Source organism: Lissotriton helveticus, chromosome 4_1 (assembly GCF_964261635.1).
Source record: "Lissotriton helveticus chromosome 4_1, aLisHel1.1, whole genome shotgun sequence".
NCBI classification, from domain to species: Eukaryota; Metazoa; Chordata; class Amphibia; order Caudata; family Salamandridae; genus Lissotriton; species Lissotriton helveticus.
Window position 1 is genome coordinate 360855174 of NC_136063.1, and position 27737 is coordinate 360882910.

General features: G+C 48.5%; 1 protein-coding gene across 2 annotated transcripts in view; it reads right to left on the reverse strand.

The window, feature by feature from the left end:
- Positions 1-288: 288 nt before the first annotated feature.
- Positions 289-27737, reverse strand: part of EBAG9 (estrogen receptor binding site associated antigen 9) — a 202548-nt gene continuing 175099 nt past the window's right edge. For both annotated transcript variants that reach the window (XM_078686873.1, XM_078686874.1), the window contains one exon: positions 289-3511. In XM_078686873.1, coding sequence (XP_078542999.1) covers positions 3391-3511 — 121 coding nt within the window. In that variant the 3' untranslated portion in view covers positions 289-3390. The remainder of the gene's footprint in view (positions 3512-27737) is intronic.

The window sequence follows — 27737 nt, forward strand, 5'->3', positions numbered from 1 at the left end:
AGAACAACATTTTGGTGTATTAAAAAACAGAAAGAAACTCAAAAAGGTCCCAGCTGAAATGCTTATAAATTAGACAGATATTGTAAGAAATTGGATTATTATTTGGGATGGACGACTGCGTCAAGGAATAATCACAACTCTGTCAAGGCGAACCCTCAAAGTCACTAAATTAACTCATACAACCCCCTGAGAGCTGTCAGGAAGAAGACTGGCTTAACATAGGGCAATATATGCAGTAACAAAACAGTAATAAAGTCAAAACACCAATTAATAAAAAAGCAAACTGAATTAGAAAAGTAATAGTAGAATTTAATAAACAAAATAAAACCAAAACATCATAATTCCAATATGCGGAACTAGAGATATGAATTTTTTAAGTTTTGATTAGAAATAGCCCCAAAAGCACAAAGCACAAATGCAGTTCAGGAAAGTGGTAGACCAGGACCACAACATAATTTAAGGAAGATTGAGATGGAGCCCTCCTGGGATACAACAAGTTGATTGGTCCCGGAGAAAGTGGAAGTCAAAAAGTTTGAAAACATTTCTAACTCCCTATGCAGAAAGAGGTTTTGTCACTTTTCTGAAGAACAATATTGTCATTTTTTCTAAGTTCCAAACAACTAACACCAAGGTCTAACACTTCTAAGGCCTCCAGGACCTCAGGCGAATGCTCTTAGAGACTCGATCCAACTCCAGTTGCCACTGGTCAGCTGGACACTTTAAGAAAAAGGCTTCTTGAAGCTTGTTGTGTCCTCGTGGCCAAACAGGGGGTCAGCCAACTAACTCTTAGAGTCTACTTCTTTATCCTGGGCACAAGTGGGAGCAAGTTCATTCCTTCAGGGTTCCTCTCAGGTCACAGGCAGCAGGTCCAGTTCTCTTCTGTTCTTCAGCAGGTAAAGAAAGTGTTTTGAGGATGGTACCTTGCAGTGGCACATTTATGGCTAACACCAGGTACTGGGTGTGGGTGACTCTACGTGAACCAAGATACAGCATTATCATTTTAATTTGTACTATAGTTTTATACATAGGAGAGATAGGCCTGCCACAGTGAACAAATACAATTGAGGAGATCAATAAGGTTGAAGTGGTAACCAATCTTTTCTCCCTTTGAAGCACCGAGTATTTGGATATTTGTTGTTATACCGAGCCCTAAAATTGTTGAGCGCCCTAGGAAATATTTCATGTTTGCCAAAGCATTTGAGTACTGCCACAGTGAACATTGCTTTTTGGGCTGTGTCACTATAGTGACATAGTAATATTAATTTTCTACATTTCCCACTTTTAAATAATATGCACCCTGCCTTTTTGGCTACAAGGTCTAAATAGGGGTGACTTACTAAATTTTAAAAGGGAGATTTTTACCTGTGAAAGATGTATATTGTGATAGGTTGCACTGCAGGGTTTACACTGCAGCAGTCAGACTTCACACACTGTCACAGCAGTTCCTGTCAATGCAATGTAAGTTTGACAGACAGCTCTGTCAACCAGACGGAGCCATACGGCAAACTTACAATTATTTTTTTATTTTCAAAAAGAAAATCCCAAATTATCTTTTTGAAATTAAAGAAAAACAATACCCTTTCCCCCTCGCAATGGCAGCTTCTTCCAATGACAAGGGGTGCACTGGCACTGAGCACTTTTCAATATCTCTACTATCAGGTTTTCCTGGCAGTGACTGGCATTGAAAATCAGCTCTATGGCCACCCATCTAAATTAGGTGGGTGGACATATAGCGAACTTCCAACAGTCTCACTCCATCGGAGGGGTTTGATGACGGAGGATATATTTGTTCACCAAATACACTGAATAAAACACGCGTCTAGTACTTTTTTGACAAGTTGAAGTTGTGCTTTCCCGTATGACACATTACATCAAAAGAGAAGCCTCAAACAAACTCATCAGTGAAAGCTAAAAAACATACTTAAAAGTTAGTAGGAAAAAGATCACAATAGTGGGGATCTGAAAAACGTTTTCAGACATTTTCCCAATATTTAATATAATTAAAGTCAAATCTATTGCAAAAAAACTCCCACCGTTTACAAGTAGAACTAGAACTAAGTGCTTATAAGAAATTCCCTACAATTTGCTTCAGCTCACGTTGCCCGATTTCCAAAGCATTTGCATATCCAAGTTTTACCTTAGATGAGCAGAAAATGTATTTGAAATCATGAATTCTCAATCTACACAATTTCATCTTCAAAAGTGGAAATTACGCTAACATAGTGTGTTTCAAAAGTCAGAGTTAGAGGCAGGTTTTTGAGTGTCTTGCATGGGTCTACCAGTTATGGTCTGTGATCAGGCTCACACTTATATGCTTGTGGATAGTCCTATACCTCTAAATGTAGTTTATCTCTCTAGAAACCAACACATATTTAATCCTGTCCGGTAAATTGTAGGAGCAACTGTGATATTTTCACTGTGGGAACCCCTAAAAAGTGTTAACTGAGTAAATACAAATATCCTATTTCCGAATGTGGAATCTTTTGCATGCTTTATTCACATACAAAGAAATTTAAGAACGTCATTGATTTCCTCAAGTGCCTGAGGGATTACTGTGAAATCCAGATACAGTTGGAAATGTACTCCAATAAAATGTAGGCATTAAAAACTGACCATTTGTTGAACGGGGGTGGAGGGGGGAGTGTGACGGTCTTTAAACAATCACTGAGAAATTGTGGAAACACTGAAAGAAAAATTCACTTTGTAGAAGACACTTTCATTGCCAGTGCAGTACATAACTATTGAGATAAACTGGACATCAATATTTCATCGCAGGAAACTACTCGTTTCTAAAATTATATCGAACTGAAAAGGCCAGTTGTAGTGGACAGTGTGTGTGTGGTGGGGGGGTGGGAAGTTTGGGGAAATTGAACAAAGAACAAAACAACTAGTGAAGCCTTTTGTGATAAACCACCTACTGCATTTTAAAGCCATCAAATCACATTTCATTTTTGGTTTACTTTCCAGGCAAGATAGAAGCAAGGTTACTTTTTTGTCTTTATTTAAGTATTCCACATATTTCTGGAAAGCATAATAGACAGAACAGTAGATTTCCACCAAGTAAATATTTACACCCATATTGTATTTGAGTTCCAAATACTACTCTGCAGAGCTATTTAGCCATAACAAAAGTCTCTGTAGTAGTCAGATTTGTAACATGGTGGGCAGAGGATAAAACTGGAATGCTGTCCTACAATGGGATTTCAGAATGTCTCATAATTCCAGCTATCAATTGTCCAAGATACTTACAGAGAGAACTCTGGATGCGTATGCAACCCGAGTCTCAATGTTCTAAAAACACTTTTCAATCAATAAAAAATGATGTTCTTTCTTTTTGAAGTAAAATTGTGTCCTCCTCTGGTTGACAAAATTGTAGCAGTGCAATGATGGTTATGATAGTTTCACACCAATTTTGCTCTGATCTTTTTTAATTAACCTTTGGGCTTCTTTTTCCATTTTCTTTCTTTGTTGCTCCGCTGTTCGCTTTTCTCGCTCAGCTATTTTCTGCTGGCTAAAATTAAGAACACAGAACATATGGATTCAGTTTGTACTCAAATAGATTAAAACAAACAACTTCAACGGTTCAAAAATGCAATAGGAAACATTGGAAGTGACAATCACAAGGAACACTGCTAATAAACTACAAGGATGACCTAAAGGAAGCTCTGCCTCGCTTTTAAAGTAAAAGTATACTGATCATATTGGATACAGCAGGACCTTTGTTTTTGCAATAATATAATTTCTAAAGGCTATTTTAAGAAGTATTGTATAGTCTCTTACTTTGTATACACCTCCTTCCTTTGAAACACATGTCTCCATGGAAACAGTCCTGCTTCATTTATAACGTGATTGTATCAGGATGATGATAAATATTTGTTTCCAGAAGAAATATACCTTCGGATTGTGAATTATATAAATTAGGTGGGCAATGAGCCTTCGATAAAGCACATACTACTGAACAAACTAAAATTGTAACATGCCCTAATTTACAAAAAAGTTAATATTTAGTTAATGGTATTGCCCCAAAAATGCAGATCATGAACTCAATAGGGAGAGTAGCACATGCAGGATTTGAAATGGAAAGTGCCATGGGTTATGTACTCATAGCACATATTAATATACGTAGACACCGCTCACAGCAAATGGGACTCTAACATACATTTAGAAATGAAAACTACCTAACACATATATTTGTTTGAAATTACAAAGAGGCTTATCTCCTGAGAAGACTGCAGCTTTTGCAGAATGCTACAGCACAACTTCTTTTAAAGCTACCCAGAAGGACTCACATCCAACCTCCCCGTAAAGAACTTCATTGGCTCCCTATTAAAGAGCAGTGAGGTTTAAAGGACTCATCATGACACAAAGCCTTTTACCACTCCGGTCCCCAATATCCATCTAAAAGGACCATTCCCTATTTTCCACCCAGATCACTCCACTCCTCTGACTCTTTTCTGGTGGTGATCCCCAAGTTTAGAAGGAAAAGATGGGGTGGCAGCTACTGCTCTTACCTAACCACTTAAGACTGGAATGCCATTTCACAGCAGGTGCGGGATGCAGAGGATATTTCTGTCTTTAAGGGTTTGCTCAAAACGTGGCTTTTCAGTTCTGCATTGTAAACTACATGACAACAAGTATTAGTACCTAATACAGCGCTGAGTCACTCACTGAATAGCTGTTGCGCGCAACAAATCTCCCAGATAGATAAGAGGCGTGAATGTTCTAGCACAGTGCAGCAAAATTATGAATTTATGGAAGGATGTATGTATCCTCGAAAATAAAATTGGTTATTGGAAATAAAATCATTGAAAACAAAGAATTTACCCCAAACAGAAATTGAAAAAAAATAATCTTAAACTAAATGAATGGATTAATAAAATGTCCAAATATGCAACACTGTAACCGTCATGTTAATTACCACAATTGGTCTGTATTTCCACAATAAAGTGAGAAAAAAATTATCGGAGGGGGCAGGGGGTTGGTTGGGGGGCGGGGGGGTAGGACTGCACTGTGTAATTAACATAGTTGCACAATGAGTGATATTTTTACCTAACTCGGACGCCATGTTAACGATTTGGACTTGAATATGGACATAGATCTATAGAGCTTGATATCTCCAAAACGTTAAAGTAAAGTGATGTTCGAGTTAGGTTAAAATATCACTAATTTTACCTAGTTATAAACTTAAAATAGCATTGATATTCAGCAGTTATACTTAACAAAACTAGCTAACTATAACTTGCACCTCCGCCAAATATTGCCTATGAGCCCAAATATTGCTTCATCCATGATATGTTCAACAACATCAATGACGACATCTCAAATGAGTGCACTACGAGGCCGCAAGTTACAGTTAGCTCAGTTAACTATAACTTCCCACTTTTACAGGTTTTTTAAAAATTGTTTTAAAGAACGCAAAATGAGGTATTTTACCAAGTCAGATTTTGAGGATTCCTTAAGTGTGATTTTGTAAAAGTATGTTTTTTTCACTGGTTTTGTGCTCTATCTCTACTATCGCCATACCACCATATCCAATGACAAGACTCCGCAGCAATGCGGAGATGCTTGTACGTCCGGAATCTGGATCTCTCTACACTGCTGCAAGACCATCGTAGAAGTATAAATGTTAGGTTTAATATACTACACTAATTTATTTTTAACTTTGAGGTTTAGTAAACGGGTCAGATTATGAGTTTCAGTGGTGTGTTTTTGTATTTAAAAACAACTTAATTTTGAGTTTTGCAGTCTCGTAATGGTATTATGGTACTCTCGCGGAGTACTGGAGACCAGTGTCACAGACATGAAAAACGTATGACTGGTTAAAATCACCATCTTCCTTTCTTTCTACAAGGATCACAACTTTTGAAACGTATTTGAGAGTAGTGTTTAGCTGGGTATACTTCCAAATTTTGGGGGATTTTTCCAATTGTTTTTGGGAGTCAACTGAAATAAGCAATGATATCAGGAGAACAGAGTCCAGAAGAGATAGAGGAGGAAGAGCAAAGTCTCGTACCATGGAAGGTACTATGGGATTTTTTTAACCATCCCATCAGGTCCCAAAAACGTTAAAGCAAAAATTTCCACTTTCAACATCGGTCATCAACAATTCAGCAGGGGGCAACCGAATAGTTACTCTTTAGGCGCGTCTATGATGCTAAAACATATGCGATCCTTGCATTCCCGGATATTTGCCCAAAGGGAGCGCTTACGTCTGAAAGGGGATGAGGCCTCAGCATCTGGCACAGGACCATCAGCTGGACAAAGTGCACCATCAAATCTGCTCCAGAAAAACAGTGGCCAAATGCCAGCCTACCAGTACATGGTCACGTAATACAGCCAGTGCTGGATAGTGGTGGCAGGAGAAAAGAGCACTGCAGCAAGAAATAAGCTTGTCATCGACCACCAGGGAAAGCAAAAGTAGCAATTCCTTCTGTTACAACTCCAAGTTCAGAAGCATATGCTTTAGTTTTCCTTTCAGAACCCAAAAATAAATTAAAATCAATTGAAAAAACACTAAAAATAGTGGTTTAAAAATGCTTCTATTTAACGCCACCTTTACAGGTTTAAAAAGTTTATGTTTGTCAAGTCTATGTGCATGTGTGAGTTTTTATCTGTGTGCATGTCTGTGTGTGAATGTGTGTGTGTGAGAGAGCTTGTGTATGGATAAGTGCAAGTCTGTGTACGTTGGGTGTATGCATGAGTATGTCTGTTGTGGGGGTTTGAGAGTGTTTACGTAGGTTTCAGTACATGTGTATGTGTTAAACCGTTTAAGAAGGAGCCGAGGTGGATGCTATATGATGGATGGTATATATTTATACCACTGAAAAAAAACAAAGGTTAAAAAGAGGTAATAGTTAGATAAAAATATTAGTTAAAGCATACCATTTTAACAAACAAACCAACTGAATTTCACCAGTTATAGTTATCTAAAGTAAATATAACTTGTGCCCTTAAGTAAGTAACTGGGGCCATCGCCATGCACAGCGTTATCATCAATGGTGTAATTTTAGATATTGCAGGGATATTATCAATGGTATTATAGCACATGTAAAAAATAAATGTAATTTTGGAGGTAATAAGCAGTGCACGGCTAGGGCACATTTCAATCTACATGCTACAAACAGATGCTTACATGGGAAGTACAATTTTCCATTCATAGCATGTGATGCTGTAGATACACATGCTCTGGATACACAGTGAAGCAGTACCCTACCTAAAACTGGTGGCTAGGGTATGGATGATGACAATGTCTAAAACAAGGTCCTTAGGAATGTGTGGCCAACCAAAGGCTATAGTATAGTGAGGACATCCACACAGTGGTGTTTGGTAAATGAGTGAGCGATTGCTACTTTGCATATTTTCTATTTTCTATTTAGGGGGTTTTGTAGAGCGCTTGGTGACGCACAGCGGCGTGTCCCCGCGCTAATGAGCTAATGTCTACCAGACTGATAAATGCAGAAAATTACTGTGAAAATAGAGCAGTCTTCAGCTTGGCTCTGAAGAGTGTTTCTGAGGGTTCTAGTCGCAGTGCCATTGGTAGCTTGTTCCATCTGGATGCTGCAAGGAGCCTAAAAGATCTTCCACCCATCCGGGCTCTGGACACCTTGGGAATTGACAGGAGTCCTGAACCGGAAGATCTCAGAGAGCGAGATGGCTCATAGGGTGTCAGCAATCCTTTCAAAGGGAGCGGAGCTCTCCCGTTGATGATCCGGTGGCATGTGCACAGGGCTTTGAATTCCACCCTGCTGCGAATCGGGAGCCAGTGCAGAGACCGGAGGGCTGCTGCGGAGCCCGCTCTTCTAGGTAGTCTAAGCACTAGTCTAGCAGCGGCATTCTGGAGAACCTGGAGACGGCTCAGGTTCTTTTCCAAGGTTCCCAAGTAGAGAAGATTGCCATAATCCATCTTTGACGTGACTAGTGCATGCACCAGAGTTTGGCGGGCTCTGATAGGTAAGAATTTTAATACCTTCCTGAGACTTTTAAGGGTCCCAAAACATGATCCAACCACCTGATTGATCTGAGGACCGAAGGCAAGGTCAGAATCAAACCAAATGCCCAGGTTCTTTGCTTTCTGGCAAGGGGCAGGTAGTGGGCCCAAGCACGGTGGCCACCACGCCGACGTCCACGCTGATTGGCCTCCCCCCACTACCAGTACCTCGGTCTTGCCTCCGTTGAGTTTGAGGCAATTGGCGGACATCCAGGCCGCGAGATCTTGCATGCAAGCTCTGAAGATGTCCGCCGAGGGACCGGGGGTACGTGATAGGGAGATGACCAACTGCGTGTCGTCGGCATATGATACCATTTGGAGGCCGTAGCTCTCTACCAAGGTAGCAATCGGGGCGACATAAAGATTAAAAAGAGTAGGGCTCAGGGACGAGCCCTGCGGCACCCCCTGATCCAGAGAGATGCGCTCAGAGTAATGGTCACCCTGCCTCACTTGGAAACCCCGGCCTGTAAGAAATGAATAAATCCACTTCAATGCTGCCCCTCTCACCCCGCCTTTGCTCAGACACTGTAGCAAGATGGAATGTGCTACAGTGTCGAACGCGGCGCTGAGGTCCAGGAGGATTAAGGCCATGGTTTGTCCCTCATCAGCACGTTGCCTGAGGGTTTCGGTAGCCCTAAGAAGGGCAGACTCCGTAGAGTGACGCGGCCGAAACCCGAATTGCGTAGGGTGAAGGAGGTTGCTTTCTTCCACAAATTTCATTAGCTGCTTATTTGCCACTTTCTCCGCGATCTTAGAAAAATAAGGCAGCAAGGAGATGGGACGAAGATTCTCTAGCTTCTCGGCGCTAATGTTGGGCTTCTTACGTAAGGGGAGCACCACAGCCTGTTTCCAGTCCTCTGGTATGGAACTGGATGAAAAGGAGATGTCTAGCAGATGTCTGATATAGGGTTCTAATGTTTCCAGACTGTCTCCCAGCCTCTTTGGAGAGGCGGGATCCCGAGGAGAGCCAGATTTAACAGATCTGCAAATCCCAACTAAATCCACCGGTGGAGGGGTGGTAAAATTAAGTAGTAGATTGTGATCGGCTTCATCACTCAATAAGTCTGCTGACATTTCCGCTGCAGGAGGTATAAGGGGAAAAGCGGAGTAAATCTTGGAGACTTTATCTCCGAAGTAGTTCGCAATGCGATTACATGCTGCTACTGAGTGGTCATCCTCTAAGGTAGAGGTTTTAGGGGTAGCCAGGGTTTTATATATGCTGAACAGTTCCCTGGGGTCATGGCTCTTTCGTTGGCTTTGTGATAAAAGGATGGAATGCACTTCACTAGCCATCTAGCAGTAATTACTTTCTAATAGGCTGGTCTTTGTGAGGCTTGTTAAATGACACAAAGAATTGGTCAGTTTTACTTAGGCGTAGTCCTGTCAATGTAATACATAAGAGCCCATTTAATTCATTGAGTGTGTAGTTGCCTCTGTGCTACGGAGTCTGGTTGGGTAAAGAAGATTGAGAGTTCTGGTGTCTGGTTAAGGTGGAAAGGAGACACCAGCTAGGGCAAAAACCTAAAAGTGGTTCTAAATACTACCCTGTCCTTATTGCACGTGAAGGAAAGGTTCCTGCAATAGGAGTGCCTGAAATTCTCAAATTCGTCTGAGAGAAGTAAATGTCACCAAAAAAAAGCCACTTTTCATGAAAGATCTTGGCAAGAGCAAGGGTGGAAGGGTTTGAAGGGGCCCCATGAGTCTGGTAGCGCTACATTGATGTTCCGCACATGGAACGGAGGGGAACTCAGGGAGGGATGACCCTTTTGAGACCCTCCATTAAGGCTTTAATCACTGATATCAAACAAGCATTGGAAATACAAACGGTCTCGCATTTGTTTGAGTTAGAGGTTTTGTCAGTTAATGGCAATGTCTTTTACCTATGCATTATAGAGTGTATGTATGTGGTGTTTAGTTGAATTATGCAAGTTTAATTGGATTAGTTAGCTGTGGACTTGTGTGGCGCATAATTGTGTGGTGTGGAATGAATTTGTGTAACATGGTGTCCTGTGGAATAATGTGGATTGTAATTATGTGGAGTGGGATTGTGTGTTATGGAGTGTGATTGTGTGTTATGGAGTGTGATTATGTGGAATGATATTTTGAGGAGTGGTATGAAGTGGAGCTTAATATGGTGTGGAGTTGAAATGTGTGGAATTGTGTGGGGTGGATTGGAGGTATATGGTGTGTTATGTAATAGTGTTATTGACTTGAATTATGTGGTTTGGAGTCGAATTATATGGTGTGGATTGGAAATATGTGGCTTGGAACTGTGTGGACAGGTTTGTGTTTTTGGTGACAAAAAAAAAAGATAGGAGCTAAGATCCAGATGTGCGTTTGTGGGTGTTTTTAAAAATAAGAAAATGTGAATCGGTGTGTTTCTTCTGTGAAAATATGTCTTAGAGTAATTAAATACAATGCACATAGTATACATTTACTGCAAAACTTCTGATGTCGATATCCACCATATTGAAAACCCAGCTTTGGAAATTAGTCTAATTTATTATTTAAAACGCTGGTGAGGCTCCTAATTGCATTTATTATTAGAAATGACACGATCAGATTTGAGAACCAGACTCGGCTAGATTTCCCCCAGTTTGAATTTTTAAAATTAAAAGATTGTTTGTGTGTCCGTGAGGTATTTTAGAGGTCGCCAAGCCAACAGTCCTATTTGTCCAAGAGCTCTGTTCACGAGAGAGACAGCTGTGTCATAAATGGTGTTACAGCTAAGAGGTTAAATATGTCTTTTTAAAAAAACAGTACGATGATACATATTTTGCACATTTACTGAAAACGTTTCCATTGGAAATGCTAGGAATTCCACAGTTTCTATTCCAGTAGCATAACTCTGCAGCTGCTTTACTTTTGTTTAAATGCCCGCACACAGAAAGTTAGCTCTCAAGTTCTACATTACGAGGACCCTACTTTATCGTGATAAGATGACAGGGATCGGAGCCGCGTCCTTAATATCCAATTTGAAACCGGTCTGGTTTCAATGACAACAGATCTGCCTATTTCATTACAATGATTGGTTCATATGGTTTTGCCACTTACCTACTTTTCTTATTACAACATAGAAAGGAACATTTTGCAAAGCGAACCCTTATATATTCCTTTTAGCAGATTTTTGAAAAAACAAGAAAAAGGGGTGTGACTGAGTTATGGTGCACTGTTATGAAATCGTAAAATCCATTCCGTGTCTATGGCGTTTGCTACTGCTGCCCGTGTCTGTAGTATGCCACTGGGCACACCTGTGTTCCTTCCAACCACATCTAGTGGACTTTGCACGACTGAGGCAGGCCTGGGGTTTTCTTCCTGCAACTACCATCACTGCCACTTTCTGCTCCCATCACCAGTGGACACTGCGTCATATAGAATGGTAAAATGCCTGTGATTGGGGAGCGCATTCTGACCTTTTCAAGACCGGGGTTGAGTCATTGGTGTCCTTGTAATTTATATTGTAGTGCCTCCCTCTCCGTGCAGCCAGGGCCAGCGTATCCAAGTAGGCAAGGTGCAACACTTCCCCCCCAGGGTAGAGGTGCTAAACAATTAGACAGGGTCTGAATCACACAGTGTGGCAGCCGTGAAGCGGGAGCGCCGCTCATCTTTAAAGGTAAAAAAAAGCACACTAAACCACCAGGGTGGCATCCGTGAAGCGGGCACCACGCTCACCTTAAAAGTTAATAAAAACAAGTAAAGAAATATTGCCTTGTATGACACTGAAATAATGTAAATGTCACATTTAAGCAATTTGAAACCTTGGCAGCTGTGTAGAGCCTGACTATACAGGGACATCTAGTAATCACTTGAGGTACTGCACCCTCATATATCTAACGGGAAATGGCATCTGGAGGAAGCACACTAATCCGTGGAAAATTTGCATTCCCATAATCTTTTGCTGCACAGCAGCCACGGTTTAATTCTTGCATGATTACATTCTTTAAGGGTATATCATGTAATAATTTTGTTTTTAGCTTTGTTTATTATTTACATTTGAGAATATTTAAGGTGCAATAATACCCCCATAAAATTGGTGTGGTGTACGTATTACCTGTAACTTTATTGTATCGCTACTTTTTCAATGTGGGCAACCTTTTTCCCTTGTTCACTGTACTCAGTGTGATAGTTAAGTTGGAGATACTGTGTTAAATGTTTGGGGGACTCCTGCGGGTTTCCAATAATTATCGCGTGCTGCCTTCTGTTTAAAGCTGGGTTACAGCAATTCGGGAAAAGAGCACATCATTGTGTGCTCGCAGTTCTCATTAGACCGCGCGCTCCCCTTTAATATTGTAGTTTGGAAACTTGAGGTTCGTGGTAGGGTCACACCACCCGTGAAGACACAAATTAATGAATATAGGGGCATATTACCAAGGGCCTTATCGCCGCTTTAGCTGGAATTTTTCCCGCTAAAGCGGCGATAATTTAATTGCCCTATTACCTAGCTGTCGCAAACACCAGTTAGCGACAGCTAATAGACAATAGCGGGCATTTAGGGACCCACTTTGCATGTCAGCGATAATTATCGCTAATGCCATGCAAAGTGGGCGTGCCAAGATGTTAGCGACTGGAAACAGTCGCTAACATCGCTATCCCCTATTACCAACTTTTGGAAAAGATCGCGCTAAGCTCGATTATCTCCAAAAGCTAACGCCTGCCCAGAGCAGTTCTTAGCCATGTTATCCAATGGTAGGTGGATAACATGGCTAAGAGCATTTGCTCGGTAATGCATGAATATCGCGGACTTTTCAGCGATATTCATGCATTTCGGCCGATTTTTATCGCTTAGGAGATAAACCTTGATAATAGCAAGGCTCCTAAGCGATAAAAATAGGCGAAGCTCGGCGATATTATTTTGGCCGCTAACCAAGCTTAGCGATAATTATCGCTATAGCTTGGTAATATGCCCCATAATTTTCAACAACTGGAGGATTGGGCTTAAAACTATGGAGTGCTCCTGCTCTCACAGTGTGTCCTGGCAAGCTATGTAGAGCCTGACTATACAAGGACATCTAGTAATCACCTGAGTTACTGCACCCTCATATCTAACAGGAAATGGCATCTGCAGGAAGTACAATACGCCGTGGAAAATTTGCATTCCCACAATCCTTTGCTATACAGCAGCCACGGTTTAATTCTTGCATGATTACATTCTTTAAGAGTATATCATATGATAATTTTGTTTTTAGCTTTGTTTATTATTTATATTTGAGAACGGTTAAGGTGCATTTATACCCCCCTAACACTGGTGAAATGTACGCTCTATCTGCAACTTTATTGTAGCGCTAAACATTGTCATTGTTGGTTAAAATGTTTCCTTTGTTCACTGTACTCTGTGTGATAGTGAAGGTGGAGATACTGTGTTGAATATTTGGAGGATTCCTGCGGGGTTCCAATAATTATCGCATGCTGCCTTCTGTTTAAAGCTGGGTTACAGCAATTCGGGAAAAGACCATGTCATCGTGTGCGAGCAGTACTCATTAGACCGCGTGGTCCCCTTTAATATTGTAGTTTGGAAACTTGAGGTTCGTGGTAGGGTTGCACCACCTGCGAAGCCACAAACTAATGAATATAGTTTTCAACAACTGGAGGATTGTGCTTAAAACTATGGCGTGCTCCTGCTCTTACAGTGTGTCCTGGTAAGCTGTGTAGAGCCTGACTATATAGGGACATCTAGTAATCACCTGAGGTACTGCACCCTCATATATATCCAACAGGGAAATGGCGTCTGCAGGAAGCACAACACTCCGTGGAAAATTTGCATTTCCACAATGCTTTGCTACACAGCAGCCACGGTTTCGTTCTCGCATGCTTACAATCATTAAGAGTATATTGTGTGATAAATTTGTTTTTAGCTTTAATATTTATATTTGGGAACGTTTAATGTGCATTTATACCCCTGTAACATTAGTGTGATTTAAGTTTCTTTTACTACTAAAGACAGCCTTTATCCTTCCTTCGATCACTGTACTCCATGTGATACTGAACGGGTATAAGGCCGCTTGCTGCCCTTCTCCATATGTCCTTCAGCCAGGCCGTACCAGGCCGCAGAAAGGATGGACAAGCAATGGCACAAACTCGCACGAGCTTGCACTGAAGTTAAAAAAAATATAGATCCACAAAAAACAACCTACACAAAACAAGCATTGGAAATGCAATAGGTCTCGCATTAGAAAAGTGGAGTTATTGGTCTTGTAAATGACATATTTTATTTATTTGTTGGTTTTTAAAATTGCTAAATTGATGGCTTTGTCATTTACAATGCCAATAGTTATAACTTTCGCGAATGTGACACCTATAGCATTTGGAATGTAACATGTTTTGTATTTACGTGACTTAGATGGCAGCTCTGGTCGTTAGGCCACATCTCTAGAGAGCAGGAGAGTGCAGCAGGGGAGAGAAGCACAGCAATGCAATAGGTCTCGCATTAGGAAAGTTTGAGCTATTGGTATTGTAAAGCACACATTTTTTATTTATGTGCTTGTTTTGAAAATAGCGAAATTAATAGCTTTGTTATTTACAATGCCAATAGTTTTATCTTTCGCAAATGTGACACCTATTGTAACACAATATGTGTTGTGAGGGTGAGTGAGGGTGAGGGGTTGAGGGTGAGGGGTTGAGGGTGAGTGAGGGTGAGGGTGAGTGAGGGTGAGTGAGGGTGAGTGAGGGTGAGTGAGGGTGAGGGTGAGTGAGGGTGAGTGAGGGTGGGTGAGGGTGGGTGAGGGTGGGTGAGGGGTGAGTGAGGGAGGGGGAGGGTGAGTGAGGGAGGGGGAGGGTGAGTGAGGGAGGGTGAGGGTGAGTGAGGGTGAGGGTGAGTGAGGGTGAGGGGTTGAGGGTGAGTATGGGTGAGGGTGAGTGAGGGTGGGTGAGGGTGGGTGAGGGTGAGTATGGGTGAGGGTGAGTGAGGGTGAGGGGTTGAGGGTGGGTGAGGGTGAGGGGTTGAGGGTGCGTGAGGGTGAGGGTGAGGGGTGGGTGGGTGAGGGTGAGGGTGTGAGAGAGGGTGAGGGTGAGAGAGGGTGAGGGTGAGAGTGAGTGAGGGTGAGGGGTTGAGGGTGAGTGAGGGTGAGGGTGGGTGAGGGTGGGTGAGGGGTTGAGGGTGAGTGAGGGTGAGTGAGGGTGAGGGTGAGTGAGGGTGAGGGTGAGTGAGGGTGAGTGAGGGTGAGTGAGGGTGAAGGTGAGTGAGGGTGAGTGAGGGTGAGTGAGGGGTTGAGGGTGGGTGAGGGTGAGTGAGGGTGAGTGAGGGTGAGGGGTTGAGGGTGAGTGAGGGTGAGGGTGAGTGAGGGTGAGGGGTTGAGGGTGAGTGAGGGTGAGGGTGAGGGAGGGTGAGTGAGGGTGAGTGAGGGTGAGTGAGGGTGAGTGAGGGTGAGGGTGGGTGAGGGTGAGTGAGGGTGAGGGTGAGTGAGGGTGAGGGGTTGAGGGTGAGGGTGAGTGAGGGTGAGGGGTTGAGGGTGAGTGAGGGTGAGGAAGGGTGAGGGTGAGGAAGGGTGAGGGTGAGTGAGGGTGAGGGTGAGAGGGTGAGGGGTTGAGGGTGAGGGGTTGAGGGTGAGTGAGGGTGAGGGGTTGAGGGTGAGTGAGGGTGGGTGAGGGTGAGGGGTTGAGGGTGAGGGGTTGAGGGTGAGTGAGGGTGAGGGGTTGAGGGTGAGTGAGGGTGAGTGAGGGTGAGGGGTTGAGGGTGAGTGAGGGTGAGGGGTTGAGGGTGAGTGAGGGTGAGTGAGGGTGAGGGGTTGAGGGTGAGTGAGGGTGGGTGAGGGTGAGTGAGGGTGAGGGTGAGGAGTTGAGGGTGAGTGAGGGTGAGTGAGAGTGAGGGCGAGTGAGGGGTTGAGGGTGAGGGTTGAGGGTGGGTGAGGGGTTGAGGGTGGGTGAGTGAGGGTGAGTGAGGGTGAGTGAGGGTGAGTGAGGGTGAGTGAGGGTGAGTGAGGGTGAGTGAGGGTGAGTGGGGTGAGTGAGGGTGAGGGTGAGAGGGTGAGGGTGAGAGGGTGAGGGTGAGGGTGAGTGAGGGTGAGGGTGAGTGAGGGTGAGAGGGTGAGGGTGAGTGAGGGTGAGGGTGAGTGAGGGTGAGTGAGGGTGAGGGTGAGTGAGGGTGAGTGAGGGTGAGTGAGGGTGAGTGAGGGTGAGGGTGAGTGAGGGTGAGTGAGGGTGGGTGAGGGTGGGTGAGGGTGGGTGAGGGTGAGTGAGGGAGGGGGAGGGTGAGTGAGGGAGGGGGAGGGTGAGTGAGGGAGGGGGAGGGTGAGTGAGGGAGGGTGAGGGTGAGTGAGGGTGAGGGTGAGGGTGAGTGAGGGTGAGGGGTTGAGGGTGAGTATGGGTGAGGGTGAGTGAGGGTGGGTGAGGGTGGGTGAGGGTGAGTATGGGTGAGGGTGAGTGAGGGTGAGGGGTTGAGGGTGGGTGAGGGTGAGGGGTTGAGGGTGCGTGAGGGTGAGGGTGAGGGGTGGTGGGTGAGGGTGAGGGTGTGAGAGAGGGTGAGGGTGAGAGAGGGTGAGGGTGAGAGTGAGTGAGGGTGAGGGGTTGAGGGTGAGTGAGGGTGAGGGTGGGTGAGGGTGGGTGAGGGGTTGAGGGTGAGTGAGGGTGAGTGAGGGTGAGGGTGAGTGAGGGTGAGGGTGAGTGAGGGTGAGTGAGGGTGAGTGAGGGTGAAGGTGAGTGAGGGTGAGTGAGGGTGAGGGGTTGAGGGTGGGTGAGGGTGAGTGAGGGTGAGTGAGGGTGAGTGAGGGTGAGGGGTTGAGGGTGAGTGAGGGTGAGGGTGAGTGAGGGTGAGGGGTTGAGGGTGAGTGAGGGTGAGGGTGAGGGAGGGTGAGTGAGGGTGAGTGAGGGTGAGTGAGGGTGAGGGTGGGTGAGGGTGAGTTGAGGGTGAGGGTGAGTGAGGGTGAGGGTGAGTGAGGGTGAGGGGTTGAGGGTGAGTGAGGGTGAGGAAGGGTGAGGGTGAGGAAGGGTGAGGGTGAGTGAGGGTGAGGGTGAGTGAGGGTGAGGGGTTGAGGGTGAGGGGTTGAGGGTGAGGGTGGGTGAGGGTGAGTGAGGGTGAGGGGTTGAGGGTGAGTGAGGGTGAGGGTGGGTGAGGGGTTGAGGGTGAGTGAGGGTGAGGGGTTGAGGGTGAGGGTGGGTGAGGGTGAGGGGTTGAGGGTGAGTGAGGGTGAGGGGTTGAGGGTGCGTGAGGGTGAGGGTGAGGGGTTGAGGGTGGGTGAGGGTGAGGGTGTGAGAGAGGGTGAGGGTGAGAGTGAGTGAGGGTGAGAGTGAGTGAGGGTGAGGGGTTGAGGGTGAGTGAGGGTGAGGGTGAGGGTGAGGGTGGGTGAGGGGTTGAGGGTGAGTGAGGGTGAGTGAGGGTGAGGGTGAGTGAGGGTGAGTGAGGGTGAGTGAGGGTGAGCGAGGGTGAGGGGTTGAGGGTGAGTGAGGGTGAGGGTGGGTGAGGGTGAGGGTTTGAGGGTGTGTGAGGGTGAGGGGTTGAGGGTGCGTGAGGGTGAGGGTGAGGGTTGAGGGTGGGTGAGGGTGAGGGGTTGAGGGTGGGTGAGGGTGAGGGTGTGAGAGAGGGTGAGGGTGAGAGTGAGTGAGGGTGAGAGTGAGTGAGGGTGAGGGGTTGAGGGTGAGTGAGGGTGAGGGTGGGTGAGGGTGGGTGAGGGGTTGAGGGTGAGTGAGGGTGAGTGAGGGTGAGGGTGGGTGAGGGTGAGTGAGGGTGAGGGTGGGTGAGTGAGGGTGAGTGAGGGTGAAGGTGAGTGAGGGTGAGGGGTTGAGGGTGAGTGAGGGTGAGTGAGGGTGAGTGAGGGTGAGGGGTTGAGGGTGAGTGAGGGTGAGGGGGTGAGGGGTTGAGGGTGAGTGAGGGTGAGGAAGGGTGAGGGTGAGGGTGAGGAAGGGTGAGGGTGAGTGAGGGTGAGTGAGGGTGAGTGAGGGTGAGGGGTTGAGGGTGAGGGTGGGTGAGGGTGAGTGAGGGTGAGGGGTTGAGGGTGAGTGAGGGTGAGTGAGGGTGAGGGGTTGAGGGTGAGTGAGGGGTTGAGGGTGAGGGTGGGTGAGGGTGGGTGAGGGTGAGGGGTTGAGGGTGAGTGAGGGTGGGTGAGGGTGAGTGAGGGTGAGGGGTTGAGGGTGGGTGAGGGTGAGTGAGGGTGAGTGAGGGTGAGGGGGTGAGGGTGAGTGAGGGTGGGTGAGGGTGAGTGAGGGTGAGTGAGGGTGGGTGAGGGTGGGTGAGTGAGGGTGAGTGAGGGTAAGGTTGAGTGAGGTTGAGTGAGGGTGAGTGAGGGTGGGTGAGGTTGAGTGAGGGTGAGTGAGGGTGAGTGAGGGTGAGTGAGGGTGAGTGAGGGTGAGGGGGAGTGAGGGTGAGGGGTTGAGGGTGAGTGAGGGTGAGTGAGGGTGAGGGGTTGAGGGTGAGTGAGGGTGAGTGAGGGTGAGGGGTTGAGGGTGAGTGAGGGTGAGTGAGGGTGAGGGAGGGTGAGGGAGGGTGAGGGAGGGTGAGTGAGGGTGGGTGAGGGTGAGTGAGGGTGAGGGGTTGAGGGTGAGTGAGGGTGAGGGGTTGAGGGTGAGTGAGGGTGAGTGAGGGTGAGGGGTTGAGGGTGAGTGAGGGTGAGTGAGGGTGAGGGGTTGAGGGTGAGGGGTTGAGGGTGAGTGAGAGTGAGGGTGAGTGAGGGGGTGAGGGGTTGAGGGTGAGTGAGGGTGAGGGGTTGAGGGTGAGTGAGGGTGAGGGAGGGTGAGTGAGGGTGAGGGGTTGAGGGTGAGTGAGGGTGAGTGAGGGTGAGGGTGGGTGAGTGAGGGTGGGTGAGGGTGAGTGAGGGTGAGTGAGGGTGAGTGAGGGTGAGTGAGGGTGAGTGAGGGTGAGTGAGGGTGAGTGAGGGTGGGTGAGGGGTTGAGGGTGAGTGAGGGTGGGTGAGGGTGAGTGAGGGTGAGTGAGGGTGGGTGAGGGTGAGTGAGGGTGAGTGAGGGTGAGTGAGGGTGAGGGTGAGTGAGGGTGAGGGTGAGTGAGGGTGAGTGAGGGTGAGGGTGAGTGAGGGTGAGTGAGGGTGAGGGGTTGAGGGTGGGTGAGGGGTTGAGGGTGAGGGGGTGAGGGTGAGTGAGGGTGAGTGGGTGAGGGTGAGTGAGGGTGAGTGAGGGTGAGTGAGGGTGAGTGAGGGTGAGTGAGGGTGAGTGAGGGTGAGTGAGGGTGAGTGAGGGTGAGTGAGGGTGAGTGAGGGTGAGTGAGGGTGAGTGAGGGTGAGTGAGGGTGAGGGTGAGTGAGGGTGAGTGAGGGTGAGGGTACATGCTTTTCACTTTCTTCAAAGGTTGTCCGTGCATCAAGGGTAGTTGACTGAACTTTAAGTATAATAATTGTACGTACTCTTCGGTGGCATTGAGCTCACACCCTCGAATGGTCTTCGGTAGTATTGTTTCCTGTAGAATTCTATTTCCTGCTTATAAATTGCATGTCTCGGTCAGTATCAGCAAAGTGGTATGTGCATGTGAAAGTCGGAGAGTTGGAGGCGGTTAAGGAAATGCAGAACATTCTGCAAAAGTAATTGGAAACCATTTTTATCTTGAAACTGTTTTTAACCGACAGTCTTTTATTCCTAATCATAGATGAGTGGGAGTAATACAGGGACTGGAGCAGCAGCGCCTCAGTTTGGATTGGTGTGGCAGGCAGGAGAAAGTCAGGAGAGGGAGGAGAGGGAGGAGGGGGAACTGCTTGCGAAATCAAATTAAAAGCGGCCGGGCGGGAAATGCTCTCGGTAGCATTCGTTTGAAGTGTGAAGCAGGGGGCGGGAGCAGCCTTTGATGTGCGGATAATTAGGGGAGGAGCAGCCAGGAGATCCAAGCTGGGGAACAGATGGCTGGCGATCTGATGCTGTGCACGCGCATTTTAGGTCAATGACCTAAAAGCGCACGGGTACAGCACCAAATCGCCACAGTTAGTTAAGCTTTGTTTAAAGCCCTATAGTCTCGCTTCTCTCAATGCGCATGCGCATTGATAGGTCACGAGACCTAAAAAGCACTAACATCAGTAAAGGTCCAATAGCCATGGGCGTGATCTGTCATTTAGCTTACAAATAAGGCACTCAAAGCATGCCATGTCGTACATGTTGTCCAACCAGGTTCTTTAATGTTGGAATTGGAGTTGACTTCCAAAGTCGCAGCACTGAAGAACAAGTTACTTACCTATGGTAACGATATATCTGTAAGAAACAGTAGTTAGTATTAGATTCCTTACCTTAGAATATCCCCAGGCGTCAGACTGGATCCGGAAACTTTTGCGTAGCAGTACCCTTGCGCGTCGGTAGGCGTCGTCTGCGGCTCCGCGTCTGTCGTCGGCGCCGTCATGATGTCGTCGGAGTACTTAGACGCCGCCTCGGCGTGCTGACGTCAGTTCTTAGACACAGCTTTTCCACGCCAGAAACGCAGAGCCATGTTAAAAACCAACACTGGTGCCATTGAAACTAGGGCCCTTATAGGGGATGACCTTAACCCTAGATATCGGTTCGCAGAACGGGGATGATGGGTGGGGCGGTAAGGAATCTAATACTAACTACTGTTTCTTACAGATATATCGTTACCGAAGGTAAGTAACTTGTTAATCTGAAAGAAACAGGTTAGTATTAGATTCCTTACCTTAGAATAGATACCCCAGCAATACCAACCCCGGTGGTGGGTCTGCGAACCAATAATCACACCAGAAAGTCCTGGAGGACGGAATGGCCAAAGAAGCCATCCCTCCGGACTTGGCTGTCCAGGCAGTAGTGTCTTGCAAACGTGTGCAGCGATGCCCACGTAGCTGCCTGGCAGATGTCCTGCAAGGGGACTCCCCGGCCCAGGGCAGTGCGAGCCGCCGTTGCCCGAGTGGAATGGGCCCTCAGCCCAACAGGAGGCTCCTTCCTTGCCAAGGAGTAACATGCCTTGATACACAAGACGACCCACCGAGAGATGGTCCTCTTGTGCACCGCCTGTCCCTTCTTAGCGCCCACGTAACCAACAAAGAGTTGGTCATCCACCCGTAACTGGCGTGTGCGATCTAGATAGAACGAAATCGACCGTTTTGGGTCCAGACGGTGGAGCCGCTCTTCCTCTTTAGAGGGATGCGGTGGCAGAAAGAAGGTGGGCAAGGTGATAGACTGCCCGATATGGAAGGCCGTGACAACCTTGGGCAGGAAAGATGGCTTAGTCCGCAACACAACCTTGTCCGGATGGACAGAAAGGAAAGGGGGTGTGCATGAAAGAGCCTGGAGCTCACTCACTCTCCTAGCAGAGGTGATGGCAACCAGGAAAGCAGTCTTCAGAGTTAGAAGGCGGAGAGGACAGATGTGAAGTGGCTCAAAGGGAGCACACATCAGAAAGGTAAGAACAAGGTTCAAGTCCCACTGAGGCATCACAAACGGAACAGGAGGGAACATGTGTGTGATGCCCTTCAGAAAGCGAATTACAATATGGGACTTGAACAAAGAAGGTTGATCAGGCAGCCTCAGAAAGGCTGAAAGGGCAGAAAGGTGGCCCTTGATAGTGCCCAGAGCAGAGCCCTGCTGGGCAAGGAAAACAAGAAAATGAAGAACCTCAGAAAGAGGGGCAGAAAGAGGATCCACAGCCTTTGCTGTGCACCATGCCACAAATTTGTTCCACCTGCAGGCTTATACCGACTTTGTGGAGGGACGCCTGGCTGCCATAATAACATCACAGACTTCAGGAGGCAAGTCAAATGGCCTCAACTGTCGCCGCTCAATCTCCAAGCATGGAGGTGGAGACTGGACAGGTTTGGGTGGAGGACCGTCCCCTGCTGCTGCGACAGAAGGTCCTCCTGAAGAGGCAGACGAACCAGGGTATCGACTGGCATACTGAGTAGCTCTGGATACCAGTACCTTTGTGCCCAGTCCGGAGCCACAAGGATGACTTGGGCCCGGTCTCGTTTGATCTTCTTCAGCACTCTGGGCAGAAGTGGTATAGGAGGAAAGGCGTACAACAGACCGCAACTCCACTCGCGACGAAAAGCGTCTCCGTGCGAGTGCCGCCTTGGAAATTCCAACGCGCAGAACTGATGACATTGCGCGTTCTCTTCGGTGGCGAATAGATCTAACCAAGGCTCTCCCCACTGCTGAAGGAGGCCTTGTGCCACGTCCGAGTTCAGACGCCATTCGTGATCCATCATGCACCGACGGCTGAGTTCGTCCGCCCTGGCGTTCAGAGAACCTGCCAGGTGTTGAACCACCAGGGTCATGCCCTGATGTGCCAGCCACTGCCAGTGGCGCAGAGCCTCCTGGCAAAGGGTCCACGACCCCACCCCGCCCTGTTTGTTGCAGTACCACATGGCGGTGGTGTTGTCCGTGAACACCTGCACTACACTCCCCCGGACAGAGGGGAGGAATGCCTTCAGTGCTAAACGAATCGCCCGCTGCTCCAAAAGGTTTATGTGGAGCCGGGACTCTGCCGGAGACCAGAGGCCTCTGATCTCCGCCTCTCCCATGTGGCCTCCCCAACCCTGGAGGGACGCGTCCATCACAACTACGTGCTCCGGTTGGGGAAGGGAGAGGGATCTGCCGCTGACCCAATCGCGGTCCGTGAGCCACCACTGCAGCTGTCTCGCAGTGCCCTCCGAGATCAGGACATGGTCGGACAGGTTGCCCTGATGCTGGGCCCACTGAAACTTCAGGTCCCACTGCAGAGCCCGCATCCGCCACTGTGCGTGATGCACCAGAAGGATGCAGGAGGCCATCAGCTCCAGGAGCCGCAGCCTCAACCTGACCGAGACCCGGGACAAAGGCTGAAAGAGTGGAATCAGAGCCTGAATGTCCCGAACCCGCTGTTCGGGAGGATAAACCCGAAACTGCGCAGAGTCAAGAACCGCTCCGATGAAGAGGAGCTTCTGAGAGGGGCACAGGTGTGACTTTGGCACATTGATGGAAAACCCCAGCTGGTGCAGGAGGTCTGCCGTCGTTTGGAGGTGGCTGACGACTGTTTGGGGCGAGCCCGCCTTCAACAACCAGTCGTCGAGGTAGGGGAAGACTGAAACCCTTAACCTGCGCAGATGAGCTGCGACCATCACCATCACCTTTGTGAACAGCCGTGGGGTGCTGGTAAGGCCGAAGGGGAGCACGGTAAACTGAAAGTGCTCGTGGCCAACCGTGAACCGCAGGTAGCGCTGGTGGGCCAGCAGGACGGGGATATGGAAATAAGCGTCCTGCAAGTCCAACGCTACCATCCAGTCTCCTGGGTCCAGGGCAGCTAAAACCTGAGCCAATGTCAGCATTTTGAACTTCTCCTTCCGGAGGAAGCCGTTGACGTTCCGTAGATCCAAGATAGGGAGTAGGCCCCCTTTGCCCTTCTTGGGTACCAGACAGTAGTGGGAATAGCAACCACACCCTACTTCTGGCCCAGGAACGCGCTTGATGGCCCCCTTGGCCAAGAGGGCCGTAACTTCCTCTTGCAGAAGTCGCAAATGATCCCCCGAGATGCGGTGGTATTGCAGTGGCATGGCTGGAGGGGTCGCCTCGAAGGGGAGGGAGTAGCCCCTTCGGACGATTTGCAGCACCCACCTGTCCGATGTGACAGTGCGCCAGTGGAGGAGGTGATGGCGAACCCTGCGCCCCACTGGCGTCACATGGGCCTGAAAGCACGGACTAGGAGGGTTTTGAGGCGGACGCTGCAGGGGAAGGTGTGGACTGACCTCGCCGTTGTCCCCGACCGCCTCCACGGCTGTTTCCACGGCCGCCACCGCGTTGAATGTTGGTTTGCGGCGCGTGGCTGGCAGCACGTGTGGGGGCGCCCCTTCCTTGGCCACGAAAGGAGCGAAAGGCACCTGTTTGCTGGCGCGGGGCCGAGAGTCCCAAGGACCTGGCCGTAGCCCTGGAGTCCTTAAAGCGCTCAAGCGCATGGTCTGCCTTGTCGCCAAACAGGCGACGGCCATCAAACGGCATGTCCATGAGAGTATTCTGGACATCAGCCGAGAAGTTGGCGGACCTCAACCAGGCGTGGAGACGAATCGCCACCGTCATTGCCATCGCTCCGCCCAGTGAGTCGGTGGTATCCAGCTCACACCGGATAGAATATCGCGCTGCATCCCGGCCTTCCACTAGGGCTTGGCAGAGTTTAGCCCGTACCTCCAACGGGCATTCTGGCAGCACTTCCGCGACCGTGTCCCATAGAGAGTGGGTGTAGCGGCCCAAGAGGCATGCGGTGTTGGAGGACCGCAGTCCCAGACTCAGGGAGGAGAATACCTTCTTGCCGTACTGCTCATACCTCTTGGATTCCCTGTCCGGCAGGGCCGACGGGAATGCGGTCTGGGAATTTGAAGATTGGATGACCAGGCTCTCGGGGGTGGGGTGGGTGGACAGGAAAAATGGGTCGCCCGGGGCCCGGCGGTGGCATCTGGCCACGTTCCTATCTACAGGCGAACCCGTAGCGGGCCTGGACCAAGTGCCCAAAAGAACGTCAGTCAAGGCATCGTTAAACGGCAGCAGAGGCTCAGCCGAGCAGGACTGCGGTTTAAGGACCTCAGTGAGGAGGTTAGTCCTCACGGCCGCGACGGGGAGCTCAAGGCCCAAGGCCTTGGCAGCCAGCCTCAACACCACACTGTAGGTTGCACCCTCCTCCGTAGCGACGGTAGGAGGCGAAACAAAACCAGTGTCTGGCGAGGTGTCAAGACCACTGGCATCCCCAAGTCCACCTGTCCAGTCCTCCTGGGAGTGACACTCCCGTGTCAGAGGGTCCTCAGACCCCTCCCAATACACCTCATCACCCATCTCCTGATAATCAGGGTTGTCAATGGATGAGGCCGGTTCGTTGAAGTAAAACTCCCCAATCGACATCGAGGGCGGCACCGCTCCGGCCCCGGATCGAGGGAGGCATCGGGGACGGCGCTGCCCGAAGACGGCGTCGAAGGTGACACCTGAGGGACCGGCGTCGGTGAGGTCGTCAAGTCAACTGGCGACGACCCGGATCCAGAAGCGGATCCTGTGGGGCCCTGCAGCACCGAGCCCGAAGGCGCCCGCGGCGTCGGGGCCGAAGCCGCCGACCCGCTAGGGCCCCCAGACAGGTCTGCTTGGCCCGAAGGCGCCGCGGAGCCCGCTGGAGGAGTGAGGGACCTCATGGCCATGAGGAAGCGTTCGATCTCCTCCGGCGTCGCGTGCTGCCCAGGGACCGGAGGCTATGGGCCAGGCCGGGACGCCCGCAACTCCGACGGAGCCACGTGGGCGGTGTTCACCCATACCCCCGGCCGCGTCACGCGGAGTCGGAAGAGCGATGACATCTCTGACTTCTTATGCTTACCTGACGACTTCGAACCAGAGGAGTGAGGTCGACTCCCGGAGCTATGATGGCTCCGACCCCGCGACCGGTCCCTCGACCTCCGTCCGGACCGGGACCTCTCACGGCGCGGGGCCGACTGCCGGAGTTCGAGTCGCTTGCGGAACCGCTCCCGCCTAGCTTTCGAAGTCAGGGCCCGGCAGTCAAAGCAAGTCTTGTCGTCGTGGTCGACGTCGAGACAGTGTAGACACCGGCGGGGAGGGTCGGTGACCGACATCAGTCGGTCGCAGTCCTCACAGGGTTTAAAACCTGGCATCCCTAGCGGCACCGTTCTGAGTCGAAGACTCGAAAAATGATCAAGAAGATCACAAAAAGTTTAGTCAAAAAATGACTAAGGTACCACTTTTTCCGGATCTGCGCTTGCTGGCGCGGAAAAAAGAAGAACTGACGTCGGCACGCGGAGGCGGCGTCTAAGTACTCCGACGACGTCAACACAGCGCCAACGACGGACGCGGAGCCGCAGATGACGCCTACTCACACGCAAGGGTACTGCTACGCAAAAGTTTCCGGATCAAGTCTGACGCCTGGGGATATTCTAAAGTAAGGAATCTAATACTAACCTGCTTCTTTCAGATAATTTCATTTAAGTGGCTTTTTTTGGTGACATTTACTTCTCTCAGATGAATTTGAGAATTTCAGGCACTCATATTGCAGGAACCTTTCTGCCACCTCTAGGGCAGAGCAGACCCATCTATTACATTGCTGAGTCACAGAGGGGAGGGCAGAAGTATCATGCAGGAGCACTAGTCTGGCGGTCAAAGGTCTGTCTACCCCAAGATCTTTCCTAATATGGTCCCAGCCCTGCAACCAGAAGGTTCACAGCCGGTCATATTCCCAGAAAATATGGACTGTATCACATTCAGTTAAGTTGCATCTCCAACACAGTGAATCTGTACTAAGACTGAAATTGTGTAACCTGGCTGGTGACCAGTGCCAATGGTTAAGGTTCTCGAAAAACAACTATGCCTAAGGCGTGCTTCCAGTAACCCTTTAAAAATAGTCCACCAGTAGAGAATCCCAGTCATCATCCAAGAACTGCGTTAAGACTAGTTTCCCACTAGGTATGCAGTGCTGTGGGCGAGAAAAAACAGGAGTCCAGCAATGTGCCATACAGTCCCACAATTGTTCACTTAAAGTTTTTAAGTGTAAATATGTGTGCTAGGGAGATCGATATGTGCATTTTCCAGGACATATAATAAGGCGTGGGGCAATTTATTACATCTCCATAGTTGGGCGGATGGAATTGCAAATTCCCATCTCAAGTCAGAGTACGCTTTGATGGAGCCGTTAGAGAACAAGGTATTAAATGTGGTGAATACCATGAGTATTTCAATTGGACCAGTTAATTTCCTCACCACCGACATTGCGCGAAAGTGTGGCTTTTTGCGTTAATGCAGTTCGAGACTTGCACCAGCCTTTGGTCTTATGCTATGTGTACTGAAAAGTATGAATGATCAGGTTGAAAATTCCTCAAAATGTAATACATGGCAAGATCCGCAGACGTCTGCAATATGTGAAGCTCCAGCAACACCCATAAGAGTATGGACCTGAAAGAAGGCAACCAGTACACAGAATGGGCCAGCTGTTGTGACAACCAATATCCCTCCAAGAGGAGTAAGTTGGCCTTCTCAGATGAGTAGTGGAGCCTAGCCCCCTTTAGTCTTGGTCTATCTGGCCCCCAAATGAATCCGGAGATGGAGTGCTGGATGCTCTGCCAGCAGGAGACAAATATAATGAGAGGCAGCATTCCAAAGATGTAGTTGAATTTGGGGAGGTCTTTCATCTGGATAATCGGATCCTTACCTCACACGGACAGGTTCAGGTCAGAACACCTTTTAAAATTGCACTCCATACGATCCACAATGGATTGCACATTATCCAGAACCATATCTCCCGGATCCAGATTAATATACACCTGAAGTATTTTAAATGTGACTCAAAACACTTAAATGGTAGGCTACCCAAAGAGGCTCTTGTGGTGGATGGCGTTAAAACCAGGTCCGCGCATTTCGATCTAATGGCCAGAAAAGTGGGAAAAATAGTCCAGTTGAGAAACCAGAATGACTGCTGAGGCCAAAGGGTTTGATAATGTCAGGAGAATGTCACTTGCGTAATAAAAGGCCTTAACCTCATCGCATCATGTGAATACCGTTATTGCTGGCATTAGATAGAATTGCAATCACCAGACGTTCCAGAACCAACAGGAACAACGATGGGGACAAGGGACACCCCTGTCTAGTGCCGCTGGGGATGTCAAAATATGGGGAGGAGAAACACCTACATGTGACAGATTTAGGGGGATAATAGTACATGCCCCTGGTTAGTGTAAGAAAGTAGTTACCTATGCCCATCATGGTTGAAAGAGGTAACCTCAATTGACATGGTCAAAAGCCTTCTTTGGCATCCAAGGAGCAGAGGACTTTCTCTTCCACCTGGTCCCTCACTGGCCAAATAATATGCATGAGTATGCAGATAATTAGTAAAGGAGCGACCGGGGACAAAGCCCACCAAAGAGTCGTGAATAGAA